This window comes from Bos javanicus, chromosome 1 (assembly GCF_032452875.1).
Source record: "Bos javanicus breed banteng chromosome 1, ARS-OSU_banteng_1.0, whole genome shotgun sequence".
In the NCBI taxonomy this organism is placed as follows: domain Eukaryota; kingdom Metazoa; phylum Chordata; class Mammalia; order Artiodactyla; family Bovidae; genus Bos; species Bos javanicus.
Genome location: NC_083868.1, coordinates 1,295,802 through 1,318,896, shown reverse-complemented (window position 1 = coordinate 1,318,896; position 23,095 = coordinate 1,295,802). Strand labels below are relative to the sequence as shown.

The following is a 23,095-nucleotide window of genomic DNA, read 5'->3' as shown; positions in this document are numbered from 1 at the left end:
TCTGCTTATTGGCTCTACTGACTAGGCAGAGGGGAATATGCCTTATTATTTTTCTATTTTGTTCTCAGTGACCTCTCACACATCCTCTGAAATCTCCATCCATCCATCCATCCCACCCCCCACCAGCCACCTATCCATTGATCCCTCCCCTACACACCCAGCTATCCCTCCATCCAACTTTTTGTTGAATGTCTACCATGAGCCATGGGTCACCAGGAATCCCACCTCCACTTAATTTCTGTTCTAACAGGGAAGCCAGACAATTTAACAACTATGCTGAGAAGGCCATACATTGGAAGTATGGGGCACAATGGGTGACATAGCAGGAGTGGCTGGGAATGATTCTCGGAGAGAGGGAGACATTAATAATGGAGAGGAGGGCAAGGACGGTTGAGTTGGTTAATTATTTCAGGCCTATTTATTGAGCCCTGCAGGCTGGGCCCGGTGGTAGCTGCGAGAGACTCAGACACAGGTGAGTAGGGAAGACATGGGACCGGTCTCATGGGATTCACATCACTGTGGGGTTAGCCCAGGTGGGGCTGGGCCGTGGAGTGATGTTTTAGGAGACACACTCAGTGGAGCACAGGGAAGAGAGAAAGGACAGAGCAAGTTAGAAACACTGCAAATTCCACATGACCAGAGCATGAAAGTCAATCAGGAAGTACAACTTTGAGCAGGGGGTATAGCAATCACTGGGCTCTCAGTTGCTGTGTAGAACGGTATCTAATCTCTAATCAGAATCTTTAAACAGAGACGAGGACTGTAGGAGCCTCATCTCAATCACTTGCAAATAATCTTCTCTGTCTTTCACAAGCATAGTCATGATTAAAATGACCTTTCACGAACAGTGGGGAGGGAGTGCTGAAGAAAATGAGGTATGTGAGAATAAAATCCATCTACCTGATTGCCATGTAACGTTTGGTGAGTCACAAAAGTGAGAATTTCAGATGTGAATTAAGATTGCCAAAAGCACTGGCATATTTGAAATTCCCTGTGTCCTACTTTAGAATCAGAAGACAGGAGAACTGGGAAAGAAAAAAAAAATGTATTTCTTATTTGTATTCTAACTGCTCAAATCATTTTAATGTAAATTATTTATGTAGTTTCCATCTGAATTATTGACCTTTAGATGAACTTTATTTGATAGGCACTTGGAGCAAATATTCCACAGGATTCTTTAAATGCTATAAAATAGGACATACCCCAGCTGCTGATTCAATTTTGGTCATAACATGGCCATAGAGTGTATTTGATCCTTTGCAACATTTGAGAAGATGTATTTAGTTAGTGATGAGGTCTGTACAATTTCACGTAAAATTAAAGCTCTGCAAAAATGCAAACCTCCTCTGGGCACTAAATCTCACAATATTCTGGAAATGACAAATCCTAAAATGCTCGCTGACTGCAAATCAATGTTTTTAGCCTGAGTATTAATAGCTGCATGAAATGTTATACTTCTCTCATCATTTACCACCCTTTGTTTGGATTTAGCACACATTTTGAGTATGCTGATTTTCTTTTCTGGGATGGATGGCTCTAAGCTACTTACCATCAGATGAGAAATATATTCTATCAAAATCTATTTAAGGAACACATCCAATCAATGGCAAAGGATGCGCTCTGCACGACTCTGCCTGTTTGGTGTCTGTCCTTTTGCCTTTTACTGAGCCCACTCACTAGGAGGGCTACAGAGATGCTTGAGTCCTGGGCACGTTCATGATTTAGGGGCCTTTGCTGAAGAACTGATGCTTTTGAACTGTGGTGCTGGAGAAGACTCTTGAGAGTCCCTTGGACTGCATGGAGATCAAACCCATCCATCCTAAAGGAAATCAGTCCTGAATATTCCTTGGAAGGACTGATGCTGAAGCTGAAGCTCCAATACTTTGGCTACCTGATGCAAAGAGTCCATTCATTGGAAAAGATCGTGATGCTGGGAAAGATTGAGGGCAGGAGGAGAACGGGGTGGCACAGGATGAGACGGTTGGATGGCATCACCAACTCAATGGACATGAGTGTGAACAAACTCCGGGAGATAGTGGAGGACAGAGGAGCCTGGCGTGCTGCAGTTCATGGGGTCGCAAAGAGTTGGACACAAATTAGCGACTGAACAATAACAACATAGCCATCTGCCTGGAGACTAGACTGTGAGCACTCTTAGCTTTGGGATTTGAGCTGAGGCCACCACAGTTACCTGAACTCAGAACCATTCATCAGACATCGTCCATCAGAAGTGAGGCTCTTGTTGATGTGTGGATTTCTACTCTAGGATCTGAAGGCTTCTCGGGCAATGGGACCAGCCATCCATATTTCTCCAGTTATATGTAAGGGGACCCACTGGAAATCTGAGTTAACTGACAACACAATTTGACTTTATTCCAGGGTTATTTATGAAACAGGACTCTGGACCAGCACACTTCCCAATCCAGTTCTGCTCTGCAGTGGCTCCTAGTTATTCAACAAGATGACAATAAACAGCCTCACCCTCCTTCCCTGGTGGTTAATTAGTGAATCTTCTCAACAGTCAGATTCAACCAACTTGATGCAAATGAGGATTTTCCTACACGCTTAGACCTCTAACATACATAAATTTAAAATATGCACGTGCTCTTGAGGAATGACAGAATGAGGCTGCTCTTCAATGGAAAACAGAGGAGCACGTGAATTTCTATGGAAAAATGCCTGATGTTCATCTTGAAAAAGAAGCAGATATCATTCGCAAATAAGAGTGTGAAAGTGGAATTCACTCTGTCGTGTCCGACTCTTTGCGACCCCATGGACTGTAGCCCGCCAGGCTCCTCTGTCCATGGAATTCTCCAGGGCAGAATACTGGAGTGGGTAGCCACTTCCTTCTCCAGGGGATCTTCCCAACCCAGGGATCAAACCCAGGTCTCTCGCATTGTTGATGGATTCTTTTACCGTCTGAGCCCAAAAGATATATATATGAATGTGTACACACATATATATATCATTTGCAAATAAACACGACATTATTTAGACCTTTGAGGGCTGGCCAGGAGCACACCACCATTTTTGATCAGACTTCCAGATGAAATTCAAATAGGAGGCTTACAGATAGACTTTCTGAACATAACTGGCCTTTGCAACTTAGTATGTTCCACAGGCATATTTTCTACAGGAAAGAAAATTCCTCAAATTAACAATCAGAAACATTGTTTAGAGGGGTGTGTGTATGTGTGTGTGTGGGCATGTACTCAGTCATGTCCGACTCTTTGCCACCATGTGGATTATAGACTGCCACACTCCTCTGGTCGTGGAATCTTCCAGGCAAGAATACTGGAATGAGTTGCTATTTCCTACTCCAGGGGAATCTTCCCGACCCAGGGATGGAACCCGCCTGTGTCTCCTGTGCCTCTTGCATTGGCAGGTGGGTTCTTTACCACTCCCCCACCCGGGAAGCCATTGTTTAGCCGAGCTGATAGCAAAAGGGATGTTCATCTCAGCATCCTCTCCCTGGACAAAGGAAACACTCCAGACTTCTGATTTCAGTTTTATCCATTTTCCTCTCTGCTACGTGATGCCCCATTAGTGTGGCCGGCAGCCAGTGAACCATGGCAAGGAACTGGGAGTTTTCAAACCCAGACTGATAAAGGACTGCATCCTTCTGAGACTGCAGAAGTCAAAGGGCTCACAGGCTGACCCTTAGAAATAAAACAACGGAAAGCTTTTCCATAAAGAGCATATTGTGTCGATTTATTAGAGAATGCAGTTAAAAAAAATATCTTGAGGTTAGCCTCTCCAGTTTAAAAGCACTGAACTAGGAACACTTGAACGGCTATGCAAGCGTCTCTTGCTCATTTGTCCCCCACACCTCACCAGGTCCTATAAACAGGGTTTGGAGACCGTTCAGTCAGTTTCTTGACAGAAACAGCCAAATGCCTTTGCTTCTTAAAGAAAGCCCTCTTCCCCTTTTCCAAAGCATGCACTGTCACTTGGCATTAGGTATTTCAAAAGGACAAACACTGTTACAGTATCGTAAGGCCAAAAGGGAGTACCCATCGACCAGACATACACAGGACACTAGAAAAAAATTACAAACGTTAACCTAGTGTGACGACTCCACCAGGAATTAATGGGAAAGGCACTGCACCCTTCTTATACCCACTATCCACTTCACGTGCTTTGAATTCAAGTCCCACCAAACATCTGAAAGGCGTTTTCTACAACATACAATTCACGGGGAGGTTAACACATCTGACACTAGTCTTCCATGGCCATATATGTCTCACCCAAGTGCACAACAGGTGTGAATATATACTATCGGCTTTATTTACAAGTTTATCTTGATTTTTTAGTGGGGGTAAAAAAATTAATGATCTCAACTGACTATTCCCCCCGAAAAGGGTTTTGGCTATGATTCATGTTATATAAACTACCACGTCAAAGAAAGAAATGAAACCCACGTATTGTCTGATCTAAAACATCTAAACTAAAATTTCTCACCCACTATAAGTTGGCAGTGAAAGTGCTATTTTCTGAATTTTATAAGCGAAATGCTACACAGGAATTTCAGATCGACTTCTTTTGCAAAAGCACAAGTTGTTGGTTGCATCGGACAGGATGTGGAATGGTGTGTGTATTCCGTGTAGAATCCCCTCCACCCTGTCGTGGGTGCCCTTCCAAAGACAGTCATGAATCTGGAAAGGTGACAGACTTCGCAGATGCCTTCTTATCTCCCCGAAAGATGTAAAACAGCAATGGCGCAACTCTACATAGGAACGAAGGTTAGTTCTGAGAAATCAGTAATATACATGCACAAACATCAGAACATGAAGGGGGAAAATGAAACGCTACAGTTTCCACGTTGCAGTGTTGCTCTCACAACCTTTCTGCACCAGATGCCTTGTGGCTTCGCGTGGTGCCTTTTCCCACCAGGAGAGAGAGTGAGTCTACGTTGTAGACTGATCAGACACAAAGACTCTCCCCGGGGCCCACGGATCAATCTGCCCCTGGCCAAGACAGAACCTACCAGAAGAGAACAAGTACAAAACACTATCGTTACTGGTTTTCTCTCGATGCTCCCAGATGTCCTTGTGCGATCACCCCAGACTCAGTGATTGGCTCGGGGCATGGCCAGGAGCCACGAACACTGACTGAGGCGCAGCGTTAGAACCAGGGGACGAAGCCTCGATTCTCTTCTGAGCAACGTGAACTGGAATTTCCGCCACAGCGGTCACGGCTGCCGCCTCCAAAGCTGTGACCGGCTGCTTCCACAGTAAAAGATGCCTTCTTGCGAGCATGGTTTGGAGCACGTCTTTGTCCGGGCGCCGGTTCAGCTTAAGTGGATGGGTGTGTACTCTGGCCTCCTGGTCTGGATAATTTTGGGCTTCGGTCTCTTCATTCTTTCCATCTCGTCTTCTTCCTCGTTCTCCTGATCGCTCTCACAGACATGGACCACCACGCTGGGGGTGGTGTCGGTGGCTGCGTGCAGTTCATACTTTTCCCCTGGAGAAAGAGAATAATTGCAGGGTAACTCAGGCAAGGAGGTAAGGGCCAAAAAAAGCAAGAGCAAAGGGATGTGCAGGCAGGAGTCAGCTCGACCAAGCTTCTGTGCGCATCCACTGGGGACCAAAGGACACAGCTAGACACACTCTGGATTGGTATTTCTTTGGTGGCTCCTTGGCTCAGGGGTAAAGCATCTGCCTGCAGTGCAGGAGACCCGGGTTCAGTCCCTGAGTCAGGAAGATCCGCTGGAGAAGGAAATGGCAAACCACTCCAGTACTCTTGTCTGGAAAATTCCACGGACTGAGGAACCTGGTAGGCTACAGTCCATGGGGTCTCAAAGAGTCGGACACGCCTGAGCGACTTCAATTTCACTTTCTTTACACATCTCAACACTGCAAATGACTCTGTTTTCAAACACTCTGAGTCCAGGCATATGAAAGGCATGGAAGGAATGTGTATTTAATTACTCTTTGCATGCATGGGCTTCCCTGGTGGCTCAGAGGGTAGAGAATCTCCCTGCAGTGCTGGAAACCCAGGTTCGATCCCTGAGTTGGGAAAATCCTCTAGAGAAGGAATGGTAACCCACTCCAGTATTCTTGCCTGGAGAATTCCATGGATAGAATTCCATGGATAGAGGAGCCTGGCAGGCCACAGTCCACGGGGTCGCAAAGAGTCGGACACAACCCAGCAACTAACACTTTCACTTTTTTTAGCGTGTACACTAGACTGTCTCTAAACTACCCAGGGGACTTCCCTGGTACGGTGAAAGTGGCACCTGTTCAGGAAAAGATGTTGTATGAATAAAGGCATCAGGTAAGGCCCTCTTGGGCATCTCTCCCCACCGAAGGCTTTCACTGAAGTTCACAGCCCAGGCTAGAGACGGGAAGCATGGGGAAGCCTCTTTGCCCAAAAGAAACAGATGTGAGTTCTGAGCCAGGTGCTCCAAAAGCATTTTTGATCACAGCATCCTTTTTCACACAATTATCAACCCCCTTAAACCAGGAGTGTCCTGCTGTTGTATGGCAGCCTGAAATTTATCAGGCTCAGTCAAGGGGCTTTTACTCATAAACAAAGTGTTGCCTCTTCTCAAGCCCACACGGGAGACTGGAATGTTATTGTAACTGCCCCTGAAAGGGCTTTCCTTGTGGCTCAGCTGGTAAAGAATTCTCCTGCAAGGCAGGAGACCTGGGTTCAATCCCTGGGTCAGGAAGATCCCCTGGAGAAGGGCATGGCTACCCACTCCAGTATTCTGGCCTGGAGAATTCCATGGACTGTATTAGTCCATGGGGTCACAAAGAGTCAGACACGACTGAGCAACTTTCATTTCACTGAATGGGTGAGGGCTTCCCGGATGGCCCAGTGGTAAGGAATCTGCCTGCCAATGCAGAAGACATAAGAGAGGGCTTCGATCCCTGGGTCAGGAAGACCCCTAAGAGAGGGCTTCGATCCCTGGGTCAGGAAGACCCCCTGGAGGAGGAAATGGCAACCCACTCTAGTATTGTTGCCTGGAGAATCCCATGGACAGAGGAGCCTGGTGGGCTACATACAGTCCATGGGGTTGCAAAGAGTTGAACGTGACTGAGTGACTGAGTACTGAAAGGGTGAACGAGCTTCAATATTCTCAGGGGGCAGAAAGTTAAAGCAGAGGGTCAGATATATCACTCAAAATCTTGGTCATGATCCTCTTTACAAATCTTTATCTCCTGCCAAGGAGGCATAATCCAGAAAGCAAGGGGACGGGATCACATTTGCAAAATCTTTGCAGTCTTGTTGGCTGAAAAGCACAGCTGAAATATGAATTACTATTCAAGCTCATTGTTGGGTAAACTGAAAGCAAATTGATGTCTATTCTCTAAAAGGGCTTCTCAAACAAGATGTCTGTAAAAAAAAGTGGTAGGTTCTAGAGTGTAAAGAATGTTTATTAACAGCACTTCCTGCCCCTGGGACAGTGTGAGTCCTTTCTCTAGGAGGACGTCTCCCTTTCCCCCTCTCTAACATTCCAGAAGTTTCCAACCCTGGGCTCTGCTAATGCACCTTAGCCTGGAGCTGCTCTGAGGAACACTGGCACTTCCAACTTGAACTTAATGCCACGGTGAGCAGTGGGTAATGTGATCTTTGCTTCTACCATAGCGGGAGTTTTCTGTCTGAGAGGTGTTAACAGCAGTGTCACCTTTTTCATATGAAACTGCTGATGGTCCAGGAAAACAAAACTCTCCACTCAGAGGAACACCAGTCAGATTATTGGTCAAGGAGAAAGCTGATGGCCTCAGTGTTTATTGCATTTGCCCCATGGATAGGGCAGAAGTGGGGCTCAAACCTGGTCACCCCAAGACCCTTGCCTGCACCTTCCAGCTCACCCAAACCCTATCGATAGGATGGGAACCACCAACATTTTACTGTTTCCAGAAAACAGGTATTGAGCTCTGCCGATGAGCCAGGCATTGTATGAAGTGCTTTTTACATGATGATCTTGTATATTGCTCACAACTCTACCAGGGAATACCCATTTTCTGGATGAGAAGCCTGAGGCCAGAGTACCTTTCTTCCCAAATGCTCACGCCTTTGTCCCTTCAGAGGCACAGAATCTCTTCTCCACACCCCCCGACCCCCTCCCTCCCTGGCAAGCTCAGCGGGCGAGCACCCCCTGCCTATGGGCCTGTGTGTCTGGGGCTCCTTCTCCTCTTGTGACCTATGGGTCTCTGACTGCTCACACTTTCAAATGCGCAGGTGAGGACCAGGTTGGTGAACAAAATTCCCTTGACTAAAAAAAACTTAACGGAAGTGGGGAAAGGCCCATTTTCCCCTTTCCAAAGTCCAACAGCTCATCCCCACTTGGAGCGACAGGACCTCTGAGGGGGGGTCATGGGCTGTGCTCGGTGGGTGAGGGGAGGGAGTCACGTGATGAGATGCAGAGAGATTACGGTGATGGGTCCCCAGGGCCAGCTTGCCCCTCTTCCTAAGGGAAGAGGCCAGAGATGGGCGGGTGTGCACGCTCCCCGGCAATGGGTGACCCTGATGCAGAGGCAGAAAGCCAAACAGAGACAATTCACAGCATGCGCTGGCATCCATCTGGTGACGGGGTGAGAGGGGTGCTCTGATGGACGCCCTGGGCAAACCTCTGCATGTGTCCTCACCTCCCCCCACCCCCAGTCCTTACCCGAGGGCACGGCTTACCTGGCCCTAGCTTGGAGATAGCGTATAAAAGGTCATAGTTTATGACGGGAGTAGCGTCTTCCACTTGTTTCCAGCCGACCGGCGGCGAGGCGGGAGGAGAGATGAGGAACTGTTTGTCTGGATTCGGAGGGGCCAGGTGCGAGCTGCCTATGTGTAAAGTCTGGAAGAGAGAGGGAGGAGATGTTTCTCGAAGGGGGAAGGACTGAGGCAGCGTGAGGGCACCTCACGACCGCCTGCGGAAGACAGCGCTCAGGGACGCAACCGCGTCCACAGGCTCAGTCCGGGGTGAACCGCCAAACGGCTCACAAGCGGCGGAGAGAGGGAACTTAGATCACCGTGCAAACGTGAGTAGAGCGCCCTCCCGGGGTAGGGACTCATAGGCACCGTGGACCACGAGGAAGGATGCTTGACCTGGACTTACGGGAGAAGACCCTGATGCTGGGAAAGACTGAAGGCGGGAGAAGGGAACGACAGATGAGATGGTTGGATGGCATCACCGACTCAATGGACATGAGTCTGAGTAAACTCTGGGAGTGGGTGATGGACAGGGAGACCGGGCGTGCTTCAGTCCATGGGGTTGCAAAGAGCTGGACACACAACTGAGTGACTGAACTGAACTGAGACTGATAGAAAATATATACAGGTAATTTTAGTACAGATGGAAAAAAAATAAAGCGCTGTGGCCGAGATCAGAAGGGATCTCAGAACCAATTGCCTGAAGCTCCTCGTGTTACGGAGGCATTGCATCATATCACAGATGCTCCAAAGGCTAAGCAACACCTCCAGGACCAACATCAGTTTTCAGGGGCACAAAGCAGGGATGGGGTCTTGCCATGCTCTCAGGCTTCCCTCCCCCTTTGGGGCTCTGAATCAGATGCCAAAAGGGAGGAAGGAAAAAATAAATGTACCTTCTAGGATGTGTGCATGCCTGCTAAGGTGCATCAGCCGTGTATGACTCTTTGCGACCCCATGGACTATAGCCAGCCTGACTCCTGTGTCCATGGGGATTCTCCAGGCAAGAATACTGGAGTGGGTTGCCATGTCCACCTCCCAGGGAATCTTCCCGACCCAGGGATCAAATCATATCTCTTCTGTCTCCTGCATTGGTAGGCAGTTTCTTTACCACTAGCACCACCTGGGAAGCCCAGCTTCCAGGATACATATTTTAAGAAAAAAAATAATGATAAGGGACAATAACCAAGATCCTGGTTCTGGGGGCTTAAAAGTTATGCCAGTGAATGGAGGGCTGTTCGAGTCATCTTACATTCAAATCTGGCCAATTTGTATTTTCTTTGTTCTTTAGTATCCCGCCCCTCCTCCACCCCCCACCTAAAAATTTCACAATGAACATGTCTTTAATAAACCAGAAAAGGTCGTGGGAGGGTCTAAGCAATCACTTATATGGAATGGTACCAAATGCAGAAGGGCATTTGTTCCCAAGGATCCGAGGTCTAAGGCTTGGATCCACCAGGGGGCAGGGCATCCGGCTCCAATTTACCCAGGCAGGGCTGGCAAGTTCGCCTTCCCCGCAGGGTCCGGAAGCCCCTCTACACGGTCTGCCCCGAGAACTCAGGGCCCCCAAGGGGGTCTCTTTCACCAGGGAGCAGGAGCTGAAGGGCTTTTGCCCTCTTGCCAAGCTGTTAAGACGTCTATAACATCGTCAAGTGGAAATTTATGAGCTGCCTGGAAGATGGGTGGTCTACCATCAAGGAGGGGAGGGGGCAGGAAGGAGGTGATGGGCAGGAGGAAAAGCAAACCTGCTCTGGAGCCCCCCACCCCACCTGGGACTGCCCTGGCACGCAGAACCCCGCTTACCAGAAGGATTTCTTCCTAAAAGGATTTCTTACCATTTTGCTACCTGCCTAATGAACCGATTTCTTTCCCCTGTTTCAGACTGGACCTGGCAGCCCCCATGTTGATGTGCAGGGCGGGTTTGCAGATACAGGCTCTCCAGAAGTAAGTGGGCTACTGAGTCCTGCTCAGAACCTGCATAAAGCCAGAACCTCTCTAGTCTGGGGTTCTAGCAAAGTCACGTCTACCACCCTGTGGTCCTCTACCTTCCAGAGTCAGGAAAAGACTCTTTTTCCCATCATCACTCAACTCAAGAAGGTCATCTATGAGGTCAGGGATCAACTATACCCCGCTATCTCAAAATTGGGGATGTGATACATTTATAGTATGAATTTTGCCCCTCTGAAGACGATTTCTTGGCGTTTTCAATCAACATATAGGTAATGGGTGTCTAGGAACCTCCCTGGTGGCTCAGTGGTAAAGAATCCACCCACGATGCAGCACACCCAAGTTCGATCCCTGGGTCGGGAAGATTCTCTGGAAAAAGAAATGGCAACCCACTCCAGGATTCTTGCCTGGGAAATCCCATGGACAGAGGAGCCTGGTGGGCTACAGTCCATGGGGTCACAAAAGAGTCGGACACAACTTAGTGATGGTAACAACAACAATGGATATATACTCTGTTTTATGGGAAAGCTGGTGGCTCAGATGGTAAAGCGTCTGCCTGCAATGCGGGAGACTTGGGTTTGATCCCTGGGTCAGGAAGATCTCCTGGAGAAGGAAATGGCAACCAACTCCAGTATTCTTCCCTGGAAAATCCCATGGATGGAGGAACCTGGTAGGCTAAAGTCCACGGGGCTGCAAAGAGTCAGACACAACTGAGCGACTTCACTTTCTTTCACTTTAAGGGTGAGAGGGAGAAGGGGGAAGTGTGGGTATCAGTGAAATCCACTCACCTGAGCAAAATATAATTTCATTTCCTTTCCAAGAAATTCAGTCTTATGTAGCTGGAGTCTGGCATCTGCTGCAGATAAGGGGTTGCTGAAGTTTATTCTGACCCGTTTGAAGCTTTTAAAATACTGAAAGGTGATATCTTTGTCATAAGTCCTAAAGAGGGATTCAAATTTGGCCTGAAAAATAAAAAATGAAAGGAATTGGAATCTACCTGCACATGACCTTTGACTGGATGGCTTCATTACTATTCTTATGGAGAAACTGAATCATTCATTGTTTCAAGAACTTCCAACTTCAGATCTTATTGTTCCATGATCCTCCCCAATCCAGAGAACTTCAGTCCCACCACTCCGCTTAGGACAATGCCCTGTCCATCAAATATTACTTAGGGCTTTCAAACACTGGAGCTAGTTTGAAAAAAAAATTTTTTTTAATTGAATTGGGAAACAATAAAGTTAATTTTAAAAGGCTTGCATTTCTCATTTTTTTTTTCTGCCCTATGGGTGGTAAAGGTACATTTTACCTATGGTTGTTTGCCTTTTTTTATGTTTTTTTTTTTTTTTAAATTAGAGGATAATTACTTAACAATATGCGATGTTTTTTGCCATACATCAATATGAATTGGCCGTAAATATGTTCCTTCCTTCTTGAAGCTCCTCCCACCTTCCTCCCCATCCCACCCCTCTAGGTTGTCACAGAGCACTGACTGTGGGCTCCCTGTGCCTTACATCAACCTCCCACTGGCTATCTAGTTTACATATGGTAATGTATAGGTTTCAATGCTGTTCCCTCAAATCATCACATCCTCTTCTTCCCCCACTATGTCCACAAGTCTGTTCTTTATGTCTGTGTCTCCTTTACTGCCCTGCAAATCGGATCCTCAGTACTATTTTTCTAGATTTTATACATATGCGTTAATATATGATATTTGTCTTTCTCTTTCTGACTTACTTCACTCTGTATAAAAAGGCCTTGCATTTCTTACCATAAAGGAAGCAGTTAAAAAAAAAAAATTTCCCAGTGGTATTTTCTCAGTCTGTCATTTTTTAACTCTCTAAAATAATACTGGTTTTTAAAAATGAATGTACTGTCAAAGAACCTGTTTCTATACACTGGCTTTAATACACGTATGCATTTAGCTCGAGTGTTTAAGAACTAGTGAACATTGTGAAGCAGCATGAGATCTTAGAACTGAAATGCCTGAGTTCAATGATTAAAAGCCTAGATTCAGGAGAATGTTTCATCAGATCCTGGGAAAAGTTCTGCAGAAGCAACCCCCACCACCACCACCACAGGGTTGGGTCCTGAATGGGGTGTGGTTTTGGGGAACTGGGAGACCACTGCCATCTTTTCCAACCAGAGGGGAAGGTGTTGATGGACAGTCTTGAAATCTGTAGGAAGATTGTGCAGGAGCTGTCAGTTACCAGATTTCTGAATCTTTTTTGCAGACTAAACTCTGGGGATGGTGAGAGGCCGATGGGGTTGGCTGAGAGCGGGGCTGGGGCAGACAGCGTGTCCTCTACCCAGGTGACTGGCGAGATGAGGAGGCCTGGAAGGACCCTGGAAATCTATAGAGAGCATGCTGTTTCTGCAAAGTGGAGAGAGGATTCCAGCAGAAGAGGAGAACGTCTCTGAGACTTTTTGGTGCTAGGGAGTGGAGGAGGGGATGGTCCTCCGGATGGATGCATGGTTGGTCAGGGCCTGCCTTCCCTCCTGGCTGGCATCTCTACCAGGTGAGTGGGAAGAGCTCACAGAGTTTCTCTCTTCCAGTTCCTTGGCTTTTCTTTAGTTGATGTAAAAGCCTGTGACTTTCCCACGAGAGGTGTCGCAGAGAAACAGAAGGACAGCGAATGCGCAGCAGATGGTCCAGCTTCGAGTTTATCTGGCCGCGCAGTGACTTGGTTGGTCTCTGCCCCTCTGCGGAGCACGGGTAAGTCCGGGGCGTGAGGGTGTCTGCGGATTTGGAATTTCACACGACCTCATCCGTAGGCATTGTGACCAACTGTTTCGAGTTATGATTCATAACTTAAGAGATATGACTTTGATGGATATTTTTAGACGGCAAGTCAGGGCTGAGGACCAGAGTGCAAGAGAACCCACACTACCTTGTTAATTTCGTATTGCTCTCCTACCGTTCTTTTATAAAATAATCTTATTTGTTATTCCAGTTGTTGGGTGGCATCTCTACTGAAATGAGTAAAAAGTGATTTTACTCACATAAGGCTAATATTAAATACATAGATTTTGTAGAACGTTTACACATAGATTGGGCTTCCCAGGTGTGCTAGTGATAAAGAACCCATCTGCCAATGCAGGAGACTTAAGAGACGTTGGTTTGATCCCTGGGTCGGGAAGTTCCCCTGGAGGAGGGCATGGCAACCCACTCCAGTATTGTTGCCTGGAGAATCCCATGGACAGAGGAGCCTGGCAGGCTACATACAGTCCATAGGGTTGCAAAGAGTTGGACAAGACTGAAGCAACTTAACAAGCACCCACGTACACATAGACTATTCTCTAATATCTAGTTAAAAAACTACGATTCTGGCTTGTAAGCAGACTACATGATTAGGGAGTTAAATTTGATTTAAAAAAAAGAAAGAAAGAAAACTTCCCAAGACTCAGTATAGCTTTAGGCATAAGAATATAACATGATCACTGCCCCCTAAAGAGAACACACAGAATTCATTCATATACAGTCTTGTTTTAGAGATCAGTTAGATAGCTTCATAGCTACTGATGGAAATCTTGGCATTTTAATCAAATGAAGAAGTAAAGCATGGTAGTTAAAATCACTAGTTATATTAATAACCATTGATGACAGCTGCTTTCCAGGAGGTAGGATATTTAATTTATCTATCTATTTATTATTTGCTATGGGTGCATTTTCTCCACCTGGAAAAACCTACAAAGTTGAAGATAGGCCCTTATAATTACTTCAAACATTCAAATATCTCTACAATAGTGATTTCCTAAGATACAATCAAAGTATCCTGAACTCGAGATGTCAAAGTGAAACATTCTGTGCACTGTAAGAAAAGTCCTCCCTCCAAAAGTTTACTTACAATCTACACAGAATGAAACAAACAAACAAACACCATGCTGAACCCTGCCTTACTAATTGGCCAAGAGACAGAGACATTTTTAAATACTGAGCTTTAAAAAATTCTTTCAGAGGTAATTCCTCAGGCAATACCTTTTGATTCTGAAGGCTCAAAGCATTCTGGATGCATTTCAAAAACCCCCCAAACCCGCAGAGAACCACACATCCCCACCAACTATCTCAGCTAATAGTACCAAATAACATCATGCTTTGAAAACTCTCTCTAAAAAAAAAAAATTACATTATATCAGAAGCCTTACCCTGGTTTCACTTTCGCTGAAGATCTCACTGTTTGCCACACAGGCAATCAGGGAGCTAAAACTGTAGTTAAAATTTCTAAAGTGCATCTTGCTTTCTTACAGTGAGAGCTACAGCGACTCCCGCAGTCGAGCCCCAAGTGGATGGAGTTCCTTTACCAGAAGCTGTCAGGTTCTTTCTCGAGCCGGCGCTTATAAAGCAATGAGGTCTGGCTCCCCCCGCCCCTGCCCCAACCCCGGGGTAAAAAAAAGCACTGCTTCCAGGGCATCCTGTTTGGACACCAAATTCCTGAGTCAAGCCCTGCTTGACTTGCAGGCGGACAGGGACAGAGTGTAAGTTTCTACTGGAAAGAGGTGACGTCAACACCTTAGTCATTTTCCCTATGCTAATTAACTTCGCTTGGGGAGGATGGAAAAAACGGCCGAGGTTTGCTTTGCAGCTGTTTTATCTCTCCCTCTTGCAGCATAGTTTCCACTGGTAGTAATTCCATTCAGCCACTCAGTCACCAGGCTCCGCTGCTGAATGGGACGACCCTTCTTAGGATGGAAAATGTTACAGACAGAAGCAGGAAGGGGTACAGCAGTAAATAGTAATTAGCCTGCAGGGAACTTTCAAGGCTTGGAGAAACCTGGAAACCGAAGTCTTGGGGAATGGTTTGATCCCTGTAATTTCCTGAACACTTAAATCAAAGTTTCATATACTGGGATATTAGAGAAAACATTTGGAAATCTGTCTTGGTCAATGACCTCTGTTTTTTTAAGAAAAAAAGTAGAATTCGTTACGAAATGTGCCCCGTCCCCACCCCCCCTTTTTTTTTCTGATGAAACTTTATTGGATCAATGTCCTAATTCTCACTAGTATTTCATAGTGAGAATGTGGGAAGCGGTCCTAGGATTTTCGTTGGAAAACTTTGTAATTGGACAACTAGGAATAGGTAGCTCTTTGATCATTTCCTAACGCCTACTGAATTCGGAAAAAAGATACGAAAACAGTTTAGAGTAATCTGAACCTCTGAAGCTGAGAAAGAAAACATTAAGAGGCTGTCTGCTTGGAGACTCAGAGGCTGTTTTTGGTTTTGTTTTAAATAGGAAAGGATGAAGAAATAGAAAGAATGGATAGCACAATTGAAAAGCTAGTTCAGTTGGCCTTTTTGCAGGTAAGAGGTCTGGTCTAGAAGCACACTGGAATAGCAGGGTACCAGTTTTTTGAAAAGGCTGCAACTTCCCCCAAGTTTTCATTTTACTATTATTTTTTTAATTGAAGTACAGTTGATTTACACTGTTGTGTAAGTTTCAGGTGTATAGCAAAGTGACTCAGTTATACGTGTATGTGTATCTATTCTTCTTCAGGTTCTTTTCTCATATCAGTTATTACAGGATATTGACTATAGTTCGCTGTGCTATACAGCAGGTCCTTGTTGCTTATCTCTCTTAAATGTTATTGTTGTTTACTCACTAAGTTGTGTCCAACTCTTTGCAACCTCATGAACTGTAGCCCACCAGGCTCTTCTGTCCATGGGATTTCCCAGGGAAGAATACTGGAGTGGGGTGCCAGTTGTTTCTCCAGGGGAATCTTCCTGACCCAGGGACCAAACCCGAGTCTCCTACATTGACAGGCCAATTCTTTACCGCTGAGCCACCAGGGAAGCCCTTACTCCCATTAAAATGCTGCAACTCTTTGAACTCCAAGTACTTTGTCGGTTTAGGTCCCTATGGCGGTCTGAGTGCTAGGTTCTTCCCACTCTCTCCAATTTCATTATCGCCTAAACGCAGTCACGTTATTTATGAAAAACATTCTCTAGTCTAGAGGCACACGTGGACACCTCTTAAGCTTCCAAAAGTTAAGTGGAATCCTGCTGTTCACATGTAAAAATTAACTTCAAAGATTCATTAAAGTCAGCCAATAATGAAAAGAATATATGCAACAGGAAAGAGCAAGCTGAGTATTTATTCCTCCATAAAAGGAAACGCAAAGTCTTCCTGGATGAGTGAGGGTTGCTTAATCTCCATGCGTGGTTCCCTGCTGCCAGTTGTAGGGTTATGTAAGAGACCAGTTATGGTGTTTGCTTTGCCAAATTACCTGTAACTCCCAACCCAGGAGATTTAAATGCAAAAGATCTAGAAATGTTTTGAATGCTGTAAAATTGTGTGTGTGTGTGTGTGTGTGTGTGTCTGCTCAGTTGTGTCCAACTCTTTGCCACCCCATGGACTATAGCCCACCAGGCTTCTCTGTCCATGGGATTTTCCAGGCAAGAATACTGGAGTGGATTGCCATCTCTTCCTCCAGGGGATCTTCCTAACCCAGGGATCAAATCTGTGTCTCCTGTGTTTCCTGCATTAGCAGGCAGGTTCTTTATGGGATGCATCAAACACCAAGAGGACAGGGCCACGTTGGGTGGCGCTTGGTTCCAGGGGCTGTGCACTTGGACTGGCTGCATTTTCAGCGCAGAGGCCGCAGGGGAGCCTGGGGGCACATGAAGGCTTTGGTGGCAGCGTGGGTATGGGAGGCGTTGGTGGAGGGAGGCAACGGGGAAAAGGGACAAGGAGGTAGAAGACACAGGTGCACTCTACTCTCCCAGTGCGCCTGTCCTTCCTCTCCTCTCTCTCCTGGAGTCTGCCTTGGTGAACAAGAGCTACAGGGGGATCAGAGGAGAAAGAAGAGGTTCATTTCTCCATCTCCTTCTCACTCGCCTCCCCGTCCTATTAAAAGTCATGACATGAAGCTCCAGCTCAATTGTGTGGGCAAACCTGGAACGTTTCTGTTCATCTGAGACAACAGCACTGAACTCACTCAAATTTATAACTGTGGTTTCACGGCATGCGTGCTCAGGGGTGTCTGACCCTTTGCAGCCTTTTGAATTGTAGCCCCGCCAGGCTCCTTTGTCAATGGGATTTTTCAGGCAAGAATACTGGAGTGGGTGGCCATGCCCTCCTCCAAGGGATCTTCCCCACCCTGGGATTGAACCCACATCTCCAGTGTCTCCTGCATTGCAGGGAAAAATTCCTTACCCTCTGAGCTATGGGGGTGGGGAGTGGGGGAAGTCCATGGTTTCATTATATGGACGGAAAAAAAAAGTTCTCATGAGGTATTTGAAGATGGTAACTGTCTTTGCTCAAAGAAATCAGTGCTAAGTGATAGATTTATCATTAGGCCGTCCCTAAAGCCTCTTAACACATGCCATTCTGTACCTGCCTTTGAATTGATAGTGAGCTCCATCTGAATTTCAGACAGTAAAGAAAGAATCTGCCTGCAATGCAGGAGACCCAGGTTTGATCCCTGGGTGGGGAAGATCCCCTGGAGAAAGGAGTGACGACCCACTCCAGGATTCTTGCCTGGAGAATTCCATGGACAGAGGAGCCTGGCAGGCTGCATATAGTCCATGAGGTCGAAAAGAGTTGGACATGCATGACTGAACGACCAACACTTTCACTTCCATCTGAATCATATTTAGGGAACTTGAGTGCTTCCATTCCTAGATCAGGGAAAGGGGCTCAAAGTGGCACTGACTGTACGAAGGCTAGACTGGATGCTGGCAAAAATCACGGGGTCACAAAGTGTCCCTGAGCCCTGACCCAGGAGAGAAGCCACCTAGAGTCCAGTAGCACAAGTGCCCCATGGTATGAGAGGTACAGAGCATGTACCCGCGTGCTGTTCTGAAGCCCCGGCTGGCACTTCATTTGCTCACCTGAAAGTTCTTGTTAGGAATGCCCATCTTGGACTGTATGTCTGTTACACACAAACTTGCATTTCTAAATGTCCTATGATATTTGTATGAGCTCCCTGTTGGTTCAGATAATAAAGAATCTGCCTGCAACACAGGAGACCTGGGTTTGATCCTTGGGTTGGGAAGATCCCCTGGAGAAGGGAATGGCAACCGACTCCAGTATTCTTGCCTGGACAATTCCATGGACAGAGGCTACAGTCCATGGGGTTGCAAAGCGTTGGACATGAGTGACTAATACACATGGTATTTGTATATTTCTTGTGGTTGGAAACTCAACTACCTTCTTAATTCTTGTTTTCAAGTTGGATGTAAGTGATTTGAAGTAAACAGTGCCCACTGAAATGTCTCATTAAAACTCTCGAAAAGCATGCTAAAAATTGCACTTAAAATAGTAAAACTGCAACCAGAAGTTAGAGAAGCACAATGAAATGCTTTTGTCTACTGAACGCTTTAGATGGTTTGCATTTCTTCCATTCATACCGTTCAAAATTTGAAATGAAGCTCTTCAACCTGCATTTCTGGCTCCAAGCAGTCAGAACATATTTTCATTAAGAAGTTTCTATTTTCAGCGAGGAAAAAAATGAGGTTTATGTTGAAATTCATCATTCCCATTACAGCACGCCTAAAGCCGAGTGAAAATGACCTCATCACACCTGTTACACACCCCAAGGGGTTCACAACCACGCCAAGAATGTACCACCTGCGAAGCCTTCCACGGGATGACCAGGGAGAGAAACTGAGTCCTGACTGTGTTTCACAAAGCAGAGCAGAGCAGAGGATGAAGACATTTGCCAAAGATCTCCTGGGAGACAAAATGACACACCCAACTGAGATCAAAGATATCAGAGTGTATATCTTGAATGGCAAGGAAACTCACATTTTAGTGGCACCTTCAGCTTCTGAGATAATGGACTAGTTCACTGTTTAATATTCACAGTCCTTCTGACTATGCTGTGAAGCATGGTTCCCCCAACTTAAGTTACTGGGCAAAAGAAAAGCACAGCGGCCGCTGACTCATCTTAATCACTCCCCAGTCTAAGAGGTGTTATTCACCGAAGGGATGTTCTTGTGCTCACCTTGTCAACCAGGTTCATGTCAAACTCCAAGTGGCTGTGAAGACTGAACCGTATGACATAGGCAGAGAGCCCAGGACAGTGCCCAAAACACTATCAGTGGCTGATGTGTTGAGCTTCTAGCTCCTGTCTCATCCACAATGATCCTGAGGTTCAGAGGGGCTCACTGTGCCGGGGAGAGTCAGGACTCGCCCTGATCCTCTGACAGCGGAGTCTCTGCTTGTCCATGGAACCACTCCTGCACTGCAGCCTTGCCCCTTGGTATTTCCCCATCTACGTTCTCTAAGTCTCTGGCATCTTGCATGGCTTCCTCTCCTAGATGCCCTGCTGGCCAGGGGAGATTTCTCTAGGTTTTCTGGACCACCCCCTGCCCCAATTTGGCCCTCCTGCACCCCGCTTCAGGCAGCCCTCCTCAACCTCGGTAGCTTTCTAACTGGCCTCGCTGTGGCCAATTTCTTACTACTCCCAGATAGTGTGTAATTCCCACAACAAAAAACTTCCCGAAGCTGAGCTTGTTCACGTTCCTCTCCTACTAAGACTATAGAGATTTCAGTGACTTCCTGTTGCTCTGTAGGTTAAAGGTAAGATTTTCGCTTGGTATTCATCTGTTCCATCTACCAATATTTTATCCAAGCACAGTTCCAGGTACTGGGGGTTCAAAGGTGAAGACAGACAAAACTCTCTCCCCTCATGAAGCTTATATTCTAGATGAAAAAAAAGAGAAAGAAATGAGATAAAGGGGTAAAATACATAGTGTGTTTTGATAGTGGTAAGAGGAATAATTAAAGTTGAGAAAGGGAGAAAGAAAGTGAGGAGTGTGAAAGAAGTGGGGAGGATGGAAGGAAGGAAGGAAGGAAGGAAGGAAGAAAGAGAAAACAGACAGACTCCCCAGGAAAGGCATTCCTGAGAAGATGGCAGGTGGGTACATCAAGACTTAAAGGAAGTAGTGGAGTGAAGTGGTGGAATGCTTGGAGCAGTATTCCAGGCTGAGGGAACAGAAGGCACAAAGTCCCCTGACACATTCCAGACCCAGCAGGAGCCTCAGGGTGGGCCACAGAGGAGGAATGTGGACAAAGTGGTTGGGAGTGAGGCCACGTGAGAATTTAGCCACTGGAAGGTCTCTGGCTTGCATGGTGATATCAGAAGGATTTGAGCAGAGGAGAGGCATGAAGGGACTTCCATGCCACAAAACCACTCCAGTGTCTGGGTTCAGAAAATGTAGGCTGGGGGGCAAAGTTGCCCCTAAGGCACGAGGCCTTCTCTGATTGCGGAGCTCATGACTCCTCTAGGCAGCCCTCAGCTTTGCCTGCTTTCCTCGGGTCCCTCAGTGAGCTCCTCCCTCGTCTCTTCTCTGCCTACCAATTCCTATTTATCCTTCAAAGCCCATCATTGAACACCCCTTCTCTAGGAGGTGCCCCTCCAGGGCTCATGTTCTCTCCCACCTTTAATCCTGGTGATGCCCCTGCCCCACAACAGGCACCCCATGCAGTCAGCCTGATACCCTAGTTATATTCTTACCTGGCAGCCCTACAAGACTTCACCAGGGATGGTCCATCTGAGACAAGCAAAGAGCCAGCATCCAGCAGCCATCAAAAAGCCACAGCCATCTGTGTTCCTAACTGGAGGGTGTCCCGTGTCTTTGGTTTAAACAAAGACCATGCCATCCCTCTTCACTGCAGGAGGTGGTAAAGGCACACATTTGCTCAGTGGGTGTCGCTCACATTCTGGGGTGCTCTTCCTCCCTCCTTGCAGCTTAGTGGCTCGTGGGTGTCTGGGCTAGGGGCTGCACCACCAGCTCACCACCAGCTCTAGACTGAGGGCCCTGCATAGACACTCCCAGAGGCATGTGACTCTCCTTAGGGGTCTACAGACAGGGTCTCACCAACCCTTTGTCATTTGGGTGGAAAGTGAACAATTTAATAGATGTTCACTTGTCTTTTTTAAAATGTCAGTTTTTAGGGTGTGTTTTGTTAAGGTATACAGTGTAGAGTAGAATTTGTCTAGAATTTACAAATTAAATGCTTTTACTGGCAGTTGCACTCAAAAATTTTTATCAAAAAAAAAATCTTTTATCTACAAGGTTCATGATCAAAAATGTTTGGAGACCTATTGTCTCCACGTAGTGTGGTTAAATTCCCAACCTGCTTTTTTTGTGATGATCACATGTGAAAAAGAGAACAAAAACTTTTCTTCTTTCCATTTTTGTTATCTCTGAGGGGTAATGGGGGGGATGGGTAGGGGAGGGGGGAGGAGCCAGATGCGGCTCAGAAATTTATTGCTCATGGAATTGCTTTGTGACTGGTAAGATCTGCTTGGCCACAGCGAGGGGCCTTTGTGTGAAAGGAAATGTAAGACAGAGCTGATACTGATAGCCTTTTTTGTGATGGACTTGGAAGGCTCTAACCAGAACCCCTTAGGCAAGAGAACTTACTCTATGGCTCACTGGGTAAAGAATCAGCCTGCAATGCAGGAGACATGGGAACATGGGTTTGATCCTTGAGTCAGGAAGATCCCCTGGAGAAGGAAATGGCACCCCGCTCCAGTGGTCTTGCTGGGGAAATCCCATGGACAGAGGAGCCCTGAGGGCTACAGTCCATGGGGTCACACAGAGTCGGACATGACTGAGTGACCGAGGACACACACACACACAGACAGAAACCCTTAGACCAGAGGGTGTGCTCGCCTCCCTCTGCAGAGGATGACACCTATGAATTCTAAATCTGGGCCAAGAAAACCCTCTTTAATGAAAATCATCTTCATGTTTCATAACCATTAATCTTCTGAATCTGTACGACAACACGAAGAAACAATAACACATTATTGACTGGAGATGCGTTCACACCACAGGTGTTAGTTTCTGCCAAAATCCCCCAGTCAGTAATGTGTTAAAACTAAATTTCAGCTTTGGTCATTTTTGATACTTTGGGAAAAAACTGGAAAAGCCTGAAATATCATTTGATGCTCTTCATAGATTAGTATAAGATAGTGTACAAATAAATTGTATTTCTGGGATATCATAGAACTTCTTATTCTTTTTAGCCAAAAGTGACGGCTGCAGTGGTGAAAATGCTAGAGGTGTGTTTTAGCCAAACAGCAATCATGCTCTGTTAAAGTTTATGTGGAAATAAAGAAAAGCATGCAGTCACCCCTTCCCCAAAAAAAGAAAGAAAGGAAAGACATAAAGTAAAATAAAATAACCGAGGGGAAAAGTAGACAGAAGCATGTTCAAACCTATACCTTAAAAGACAGGTCACAGTTCATCCCAGATTTCATTTTGCTTGTTAAATTCCATGTGCACTTGAAATCCCATTAACTTTTTCCCTTATGACCTCAATCTTTCCTTAGTATTAAGACGTGAAGATTAACCACCCCTCTGTTATTTCTTGGAAACTTACTGTTTGCAATTCTTGAGATGGAGAAATAGCCATAGGCAATCTAAACTACACTTGATGACTTGGATTAAGGGAGGTGGCATTTATTTGGAGATGACTGGGGCCCAAGCCACACTAACTAATCATTCCTTATTTGCTCTCTTTAGTCTGTTCCTTTCCAGACACA

The 23,095-nt window shown here is 46.1% G+C and overlaps 1 protein-coding gene across 2 annotated transcripts in view; it reads right to left on the bottom strand.

Annotated features, from left to right (window-relative positions):
- Positions 1-3,683: 3,683 nt before the first annotated feature.
- Positions 3,684-23,095, bottom strand: part of RCAN1 (regulator of calcineurin 1) — a 119,217-nt gene continuing 99,805 nt past the window's right edge. The window contains exons 1-4 of one of the 2 annotated variants that reach the window (XM_061391988.1): positions 14,743-15,046; positions 11,385-11,558; positions 8,638-8,797; positions 3,684-5,463 (exon numbers count right to left, since the gene is read on the bottom strand). In XM_061391988.1, coding sequence (XP_061247972.1) covers positions 5,291-5,463; positions 8,638-8,797; positions 11,385-11,558; positions 14,743-14,829 — 594 coding nt within the window. In that variant the 5' untranslated portion in view covers positions 14,830-15,046 and the 3' untranslated portion in view covers positions 3,684-5,290. Of the gene's footprint in view, positions 5,464-8,637; positions 8,798-11,384; positions 11,559-14,742; positions 15,047-23,095 lie in introns of those variants that run through there. The other variant, XM_061391144.1, reaches the window with a different exon arrangement.